Source organism: Cebus imitator, unplaced genomic scaffold (assembly GCF_001604975.1).
Source record: "Cebus imitator isolate Cc_AM_T3 unplaced genomic scaffold, Cebus_imitator-1.0 Scaffold134, whole genome shotgun sequence".
In the NCBI taxonomy this organism is placed as follows: domain Eukaryota; kingdom Metazoa; phylum Chordata; class Mammalia; order Primates; family Cebidae; genus Cebus; species Cebus imitator.
This window is the reverse complement of record NW_016107449.1, coordinates 5,255,841-5,264,712: the sequence shown is the minus strand read 5'-3', so window position 1 is coordinate 5,264,712 and position 8,872 is coordinate 5,255,841. Positions and strand designations below refer to the sequence as shown.

The window sequence follows — 8,872 nt, the reverse complement described above, 5'->3', positions numbered from 1 at the left end:
TTTTGAGACAGAGTCTTGCTATGTTGCCCAGGCTGGTCTCAAACTCCTCGCCTTATTTGCAGGGCAGTCTCTGTTTCCATTCTAAATTTTGTTTCCTGTTCTGGGGCTTTATGCTTTTTGTTTCCCATATTTATTACCTGTAAAGTCCTTTACGTAGGATGCCAAATGACTAGCTCTCAGTTTAAAGGGAATTAAGACTAAAAGTCTTAATTTTCAAACAAAGCACAACCAAATTAAGACAGTTATAATACAATCTATAATCAGCTCCCAATCTGTAGTTTAATCACATATATATGCAGTTCTCTGTGAGTAGTTGCATTTTTGTATTTTGAAAACATCTTCTCCAAGTGTATGTAAGAAAAAATGAAAATGAACCCACCATGCACAAAATGGAATCTTTGCTAAGCTGCTTTACAGTGTAATTAAGTTCTTTAAGCATACTTACCTCTTTCTGATTTTCTTCAAACTTGGCAAAGGCGACATAAAGGTGCTCATCCATATGTTCATCGCCAAAGAATTCCACAGCTCTCTCATACACTTTCCGTGCGTGAGCAAAATAAGCATGTTTTTCTTCAAAGCGGGCATACTTGATCCAGTTCTTAACATCAGGGTGCACGAGGACAAGTGCAAAGGAATTAAGGAAATACCAGGCAAAAACAGCATGGCTTAAAAAAATAAGCAAACACTAAAACCATACCAAAGCCTGGAAACCCCAGCAATTCAAACTACAACTCTAGGGAATAAAACAGATACAAAAGTGTAGAACTGAGCGGTGGCTTACTTGAGGGCAGGGCTATGCCTTCTCATTCTATCTTCCTCCAGTGCTTAGTAGTGGGTACAAACTCCAGTTTGGAAGCAAAGAAAAATCTCAACCCAGATTACTAACCATGTGATCTTGGATAAGTCACTGAATTTGTCTAAGTCTCAGCTGTTTCACTGGTTAACAGAGAATAATGCCAACCTCACTGGATTACAGCCAGCTTTAAATGAGAAAATGTATGTTAAGCCCCTAGCACAGTTTCTGGCCAAAAGAACATGGCACCATAAATGGTCAATAACGGTCTGGTCAATAAATGACACCAATTATATGAAAATATTAATACTTGAACTAATAATTAAGAAAAAAAGTGCTATAAAAAAAAACTGCGAACTAGAGTCAAAGCAGAAAGTTTTGAGCTGCCATTTTAATCTACTTCCTTGAATAAATCATTAATTTCCGAAGTGGTAATTTATTCAAATATGGCAAAGAAGTTAAGAGCATCAGTTCTGAAGCTCCTCCTCTAGGTTCACATTCCATTTCATTCAGCACCTATGAGAGCCTAGTCAAGCTACTTCATCTTTCAGGCCTCAGCTCCCTCACCTATAAGATGGAGAAGTTCCTACACCGCAAGGTTGTTATGAGGATTAAATGACAATATTTGTAGAGTATGTAGAATAATGCCCAGCACATAGCAAATGCTATAAAAGCTTTTGTCAAGCTAATAATATTAAAATTAGTAGACATAATTAAGATCTTAACATTGTCACCTGAACAGAGAAGAGTAAAAAAATAAAAAGATCTTAATACTGCATAATAAAGTTGATTCTCGTTATTTGTGGTAGTTACGGTCTATTTAGTTACTGTGAACTTTTAATTATTGAGTACTGAACCACTACGCCTAGGGGAAACATGTATATATACAATCTCACATTCATGATAATCTTAAATCCTGAAAAGAACTCATCCTGGCAGACTCTATCTTCATCATTTTGTAAGACAAGTTCAGACATGTTAAGTTACTGGACTGAGGCTGCCCCACTGACAGGGATTCAAACTCCGCAACTGGCCCCAGAGCCAGAGCTCCTTGACCTGTGTGAGACTAGACCTTCTTTCTCCAAGCTCTGGGCAAGGTTATATGAGGTTAAGACCAGAAGGCAGAGGCTCGCCTTGTTGGATTTCATGCTCTGTACATGCCCACAAACTACTGTGAAAGTGCCACAATTACTGATTTTGGGAGTTACAAATAAATTTTAACAAGTATGTGATTTGGCAAATATGGAATCTGTGAATAATGAGGAATGACTGTACTTCAGTTTCTAAAAGTGCTTTCATGTGTATAATTTAATCTTCACAACCACCTAACAAAGGTGTTTTTATTCTTGTTTTTAAGGAGAGAATACCAAGTCTCAAAGGAGTTAAATGACTCACTGGAGCCACAGAGCTAAAGAGTCACTGAACTTGTCTACGTCTTGGATGAACTGCAGCAATGGTACTAATGACCGACACAAACCTTAGAAAAACAGGACTGGCAATGGCAGCCAGAACCTTAGTGCAGTCGGTCCTCCAGCCATGGGTTCCATGTCTGTGGACTCCACCAACCTGAGATTCAAAGTCTTCAAGGGAAAAAAATGCTTCTGTACAGAATGTGTAGTTTTTTTGGTTACTATTCCTCAAAATATACAGAATAATAATTATTTACATCACATTTACATTGCATTAGGTTTAAGGATTCTAGAGATTATTTAAATTATATGGGAAGCTATGCATAGGTTACAAGCAAATACTACACCATTTTATATCAGCGATTTTGGTATCAGCATCACCGATTTTGGTATCCCCTTAAGGTCCTAGAAACAATCCCCCAGGAATATCATTTTCCACAAGGAAACATTAGTTTTCAGCATGAAAATATAAACCCAAGCACTTACCAGAAAAGACTCAACAGTTACCCAGATCACAATTTTTCATTTTGACCAATCTCTTTCCCTACAAAACATAGGGAAGCTGATAAACTGGCATTCTTGACTTGCCTGACATTAACGACTGTGTGTCCTGACCATGAGCCAGCTCAACAGGAGCAGCAGCATCGAAGACAATAATGGTACCACACAGATCTCATCCAAAGGATATATCGCTCATAAATGGTGCGGGCCCGATCCACCTCTTTGTATCGCAGCTCAAAGTTGATGTAGGAGTGCCAGGCTTGCTCCTCAGGCTGCCACTCCATCCAGCGCTCAAACACCTGCCGGGCACCGGCGATGTTTCCCAACATTTCCTCCATATATGTGTACTTGTACCTTTAACAAAATCACCCGAAAATATCTGCTGTGGTAATTTTTAGTTCTTCCATTGTTGAATGGGAAGAAGATTTAAGATTTATCTTTCTTAAGGGTTAAATCTAACATGTTTTGTCATTGAAATATAAATCTGAAAAAGGATGAACCATTGGAAAAAAAGATATTTTTTCTTAAAAATTGCCTAGTTCAACAAGCAGCTTATGAACAATTGCAATCAAAATTTTAGTTTTGATTACAAAGCTATTAAACATTATGATTAGGACTTAATAGACTATGGGACATTAAAAAGCATTTATGGTTAAAGAAAGAGTAGAATGTAAAATTAAACTATCATCACGTAAATAAACACAGAAACTGTGGAAGTTTTCCAGTCTATCAAAGGCTGCTTTGTTAGATCAGAAACTTACCAGAACTGATTGACTCGAGGTAGCGTTGTTATGGCCCGGTCCCAGATATTTCGTGCGTGGTTGACTTGGCGATTCTTCATTTCCATTTCTGCGTATTTCAGCCAGAGTGTAATATTTCGATAGTCTACATCTAAAGCACGCTCGTATATGGATCGAGCCCTTATGAAGTAAGATTTGCAAGGCATCAAAAGTAATGTATACAACACGTGTAGCAGTTATTTCAAACTATCTGGAATGCCCTGATGTTTTATTAGGTGTCTACCATGAGCCAGGTTCTGGGCATAAAAAGATGAAAAGCTACAATGCTCTCAAGTACCTTACAAAGTCCTATAGAAAGACATGCACGCAATTATCATGCAATGTGATTTATGTCATAGTCGAGATCTGCACAGGAAGCAGAGAGGGAGAAATGAAAATGTCTGGCAGAAACGGCTAAGTAGTAGGTAACTCAAGAACTGAGAACTTGAGGAAAGTTCCAGTTTACCAGGAAACTAAGATTGGTGGGGAGGGAGTGCTCATTCCAGGCAAGAACAGCCAAGCCTCACAATAAGGATACATGATATATCCAGGGAATGGCACGTACACAGGCGCAGTGGGGTCAGGAGGTATGAGGTGAGAATGAGGAAAGCTAGACAACAGGAAGGGCCAGATTGCAATTTTTACTTTTTTGGCCATTGGTTTTCCGCTAAACACTTTTTAAAAAATCTCAATATATAGAAAGCAGATGAAATTCTGCTTCTTTAGCTACAGAGTGTGTGCTGAGTGACAAGATATATCTCTAAAGCCTCTCCTGCCACTCCCCGCCAGGACTTTTCTACCCCAGTGCTCCTGAGGCCCTCAAGGGAACCCTAGGGTTCCATGGAACCAAAGTTAAAAATTTCTATCCGAGGCATAATCTTTTACTTGTGCTTTAACTTTTTCTTTTCTTTTTGGTATCTGTTAACCTACAAATCTTTATATATAAAACTATACTCTCAGCAATTTTACCTTTGAATCTCCTTTAGGCTTTCTTCCCATTGTGCGTATTTTATCCAGTTACTAATCACAGTCCTGTTTTTTCTTATGTTATCTTCAAAAGTCTGGAAGAAGGCAAAAATGGTCAAGTCCAAGGGCAAATGACTAAAAATGACACCACCCTTGGTCTAGTAAAAGTCTTATACTAAAATGGTAATTCGTTTTGTTCATATTTAACAGAAATTGCATCCTGGAATCCTTAAGGAATAAGAAATGCACTACAGAAGGTTATAATCAACTAATTGATACTTTAAAATAGTCTATACTTGTCCCTAATAAAAAATGTTTTTGAGTATTACCTTTAAGTCCTCTGGTAATTCTCAGAATTTCATACATAATAGCATTAGTGCTTTAAAACAGTCCCACATTCTAGAGTGAGGAGGTCAAATCAGATCCCAAGTCTTTGCTCATGGTCCTTTTGCAGATACCAATTCCTTGTTTTTGTGTGATGAAGTCTCACTCTGTCGCGCAGGCTGGAGTGCAGTGGTGCGATCTAATCTCACTGCAGCCTCTGCCTCGCAGGTTTCAGTGATTCTCCTATCACAGCCTCCTGAGTAGCTGGGGTTACAGGCACCTGCCACCATAACCGGCTAATTTTTTTGTAATTTTGGTAGAGATGGGGGTTCTACCATGTTGACTAGGCTGGTCTCCAACTCCTGACCTTAGGTAATCCGCTGACCTTGGCCTCCCAAAGTCCTGGGGTTACAGGTGTGAGCCACGGTGCCTGGCCAGATCTCAATTCTTAACACAGAAGGTGGTATAGACAGAAGTACACATTGCAGTTTTACTAAGCATACCCCCTTCCAATTCCAGTTGTTCCACCTGCTAAACTTCCACCCATGTTTGATTCAGCACCAAAAATTATGCAGATTCAATTTCTTTGTACTTTAACCAGACAATTCATGGCATATTTTGTACAGTTCAGAAAAATGCTGTTATCTGGTAACCAGAAGTACATTATTCATGTGCTATAAACACTAGCCTCATCTTGCCCTACAGAAATTCTTTTTTTTTTTTTTTTTGGAGACGGAGTCTTGGTCTGTCACCAGGCTGGAGTGCAGTGGCATGTTCTCAGCTCACTGCAACCGCCACCTTCCAGGTTCAAGTGATTCTCCTGCCTAAACCTCCCAAGTAGCTGGGACTACAGGCATGCAACACCATGCCCAGCCTACCGATACATTCTTAACGATTAGTGGACTGAAAGATATCACACCGACCGACCTTCCTTTTCCTCAGTTTATAATCATTTAATTCTTCTTCATCTGTGATCTTTTGTTGAGGTGGAGGTGGAAGAAGCTCAAGTTCTCTTTCTTTAGCCTCTCTTAAGAGCTGTTCAGCAGTTATCTGTACCTCAGCTGGGGCTTTGTTTTTCACCTTTTAAGAAAGAAAACATTTCTATTTTTAGTAGATGCTCTTCACACAAGGTTTAAGAAACAAGCATACATTTGTTAGGATATGAACTTCATAGTATTATCACAAGATACCCTCTTTGTATGACATGTTCCCATTCCTCCATGAGACTGAAAAGAAGAAAATACTTTGTTTTCTTTGTTATTTCTGGTATCTACTACAAAGCCATAGGTAAAAGTCTCAAGTGAAAAAGGTGGCAAAAACAATAGCAAGTTTTCCCTTTTAGATGAGTATAATAATAAACTTTGAGGCAGTCTAGGTAAAGTTCTGACCAGGGGTTTTGTTTTACCAAGATGTGTACCACATCTTATTAATAGCATTACAACCTGCATTTACAGAATTCTTCAACTTAGCTAATGCCCCTGGTGGATAATTGAGTCTGGTTTTTCATGGCTCTTCAGGTCCAAGGCAAAATTCAATAACTTCCCATCATTAGACTGTAAGCTTCTTGAGGTCTTAGAAGCTTACAGTCTAATGTAGCTTAGAGCTGTGCTGTCCAACACAGTAGCTGTGAGTCACATGTGGTTAGTACAAAATGAGGTGGACTGTAAGTGTAAAATACACTGGTTTTGAAGACGGACTATGAAAAAAAGAATAAACTACCTCATTACATTTTTTATACCGATTAATATTGAAATAATATTTTGGATACACTAGGTCAAATAAAATACCTACTATTAAAACTGATGTCACCTTTTTTTGTTTTTTACTTTTTAATGTCGATATGAGAAAATTTAAAATTCCGTATGTGGCGTGCATTATATTTCCATTGGGCCACTGATGTCCAATAAAAGTTTATGTAAATGAATTATAAAAAATATTATTTAATGCCATGTGTGAAGTAATGATAATGGTGACAGCTCATTATTTAATAAGCACTAAGTGCCAGACACAGTGTTACTTGCTCTATACGCATTACCTCTGCGAGTCAGACAAATGGTTATGTAAAGGTCCAGTTCAAGAGAGTCGTCTGGGCTCAAGAAAGACTTGAGGGAGGGTATCTGTGAAGGCTTGAGACAAAGCCTGCCCCATGTTAAGCACTTGGTAAGTATCAGCTATCGAGGGAAACACCAGATAGTGAATCTACCGTTTAATTAACTTACGATACTACACAACTCCGTCTACTGTCGCCTTCCGCTGTCAGCTGGGCTAACTCCTATTCTGCCTTCAAGTCTCAGCTTAAAGGTCATTTCCTCAGCAAAACTTACTTTCAGGACCCCTTCATACGACCCGCTTATTCACGCCCACGGCATATTCTACTTTGCCTCAGTAACATCTAGCAAGGTCGTCTTTATACACAAACTCGTGTTTTGGGTATTTTTGTGGTTCGTGTCCGAGCGTAGCTTCCCAGCGCACAGTGCAGTGCTTGGCTCAGTAAGTCTTTACTGATCAGCCCACTCCTCCGAACTGCACAAACACCCCAGAACGAAGGCCACGCCAACGCGGGTCGCGCTCCGCGATGACAAGAGCCCACGCCCCACCACCAGCTGATCCTTCCTCTCCATCTCTCATGGTGAGCCTTCTCCCGCCCGGGGCACCCCCAGGGCTAAGGGATGCCCCTCTCCTAGGCCACCTACCACAAGGCCTCTCGCGATCGCCTACCTTGGCCACTTTGGGAATCCGCTGTTTCCCGGCCGCAGTAGAGGCCGCCATGTCTGCAGCAGCGGACCTCGGGACACCTGGCCCCCTGCACGGACGCTAGAAATCTGCTCTGAGAGCTCACTGAAACCACGAACCTTTTCTGACAACAAACAAAATCCCGGAACCGGAAGCGGAACTCGCTAGGCTGACCTTTGACCTCTCGCATGCGCCGTGACGGAGGCGGCTCCGTTTCCACGGTGACCAGGCTGCGCTTACTCCCGCAGCAGCGCGCGGAGTGCGGCGTCCTGGCGCTGCGAATGAGGTGGGTAGCGCCGGCCTGCCTTGCAGCGAGGCCGGGACTGCGGTTCAGGGCGTCAAGGGCGCATCCCCAGGTCAGCCTCCGGAACTGGGATGACCAGGCGAGTACTAGTGGCTCCGTTGAGCCGTGGCGCCCTGCAAAGGAGTAGGAACGAAGCTCCAATCTGGACGCTCGAGGGCAGGGAAGAAGGGAGAGCGAGGAAACTACATTCCCAGCATGCCAAGGGGCGAGCTGCCGCCCTTTAGGCTTTCCGGCGCTTCATTTCATTTTAGGCTTGTAGTCTCTGGGGTCCACGCCCCCTCGTCTCTGGTTTCTGGATAGTTGTGCCCAAATAATTAACTCTAAGGTGCCCAAATAATTAACTCTAAGGTTTGGAATAAAAAATAACGTAACATATTTTGAAGTCAGATATTAGGAAAAAATGAAAATACAGAGAGTAACTAGAAAACAACTCAGTCTTGTGATAAGAAACATGTTTAAATTCTGTGTGTGCCTTAATTACATTTTCTTAGCCTCAGTGTCCTCAGCTATAAAACAAGGATAGTAACATCTGTTTCACTAGGATTAAAGATGACTCCTTGTTAAATGTTAGCTATTATAATAACCTGCCCTCAAAAGCTTAGAAATTAAGCAAAGGTTAAGATAATTTTTTAAATACACAACTTTTTAGAGAAGTTTTAGGTTCACAGAAAAATTGAGTAGAAGGTACCGAAGTTTCCCCCTCCAACAGCTTCCTACCATCAGTAATTGTACTTCCCTCTCCAACAGCCTCCTACTCTGAATAATGTTCTCCTCTGGAGAGGTATGTTTGTTACAAGCATAAACCTACACTGGCACATCATTATCGCCCAAAGTTTGTAGTTTATGTTGGGGTTTACTCTTGATGTTGTATATTCTATGAGTTTGGACAATTGTATAATTACATGACTTGGCAGCACATTTGTTAGGATAATTTCCACGGTTGCAAAAGGCTCTTTTTTGGTTTTTGGGGAAAATATATATTTACATATGTAGTAATACATAATGCAGATTATGTATTGCAGATATTGCTTTCAAAAAAGATTTATGCGGATTTCTAAAACTA

The 8,872-nt window shown here is 40.7% G+C and overlaps 2 protein-coding genes across 5 annotated transcripts in view; one reads left to right on the top strand and one right to left on the bottom strand.

Annotated features, from left to right (window-relative positions):
• The window catches only part of CRNKL1 (crooked neck pre-mRNA splicing factor 1), a 17,481-nt gene extending 9,786 nt beyond the window's left edge, over window positions 1-7,695 (bottom strand). Inside the window, exons 1-6 of the mRNA XM_017541512.2 lie at window positions 7,491-7,695; window positions 5,700-5,852; window positions 4,452-4,543; window positions 3,465-3,623; window positions 2,891-3,057; window positions 446-624 (exon numbers count right to left, since the gene is read on the bottom strand). Coding sequence (XP_017397001.1) covers window positions 446-624; window positions 2,891-3,057; window positions 3,465-3,623; window positions 4,452-4,543; window positions 5,700-5,852; window positions 7,491-7,541 — 801 coding nt within the window. The 5' untranslated portion in view covers window positions 7,542-7,695. The remainder of the gene's footprint in view (window positions 1-445; window positions 625-2,890; window positions 3,058-3,464; window positions 3,624-4,451; window positions 4,544-5,699; window positions 5,853-7,490) is intronic.
• The window catches only part of CFAP61 (cilia and flagella associated protein 61), a 302,253-nt gene continuing 301,040 nt past the window's right edge, over window positions 7,660-8,872 (top strand). For 2 of the 4 annotated variants that reach the window (XM_017541510.2, XM_037743092.1), the window contains exon 1: window positions 7,705-7,861. Coding sequence is in view for 1 of the 4 variants with exons in the window: in XM_037743091.1 (XP_037599019.1) it covers window positions 7,694-7,791 (98 nt within the window). In the remaining 3 variants the exon portion in view is untranslated. Of the gene's footprint in view, window positions 7,862-8,872 lie in introns of all 4 variants that reach the window. The other 2 variants (XM_037743091.1, XM_017541511.2) reach the window with 2 other exon arrangements.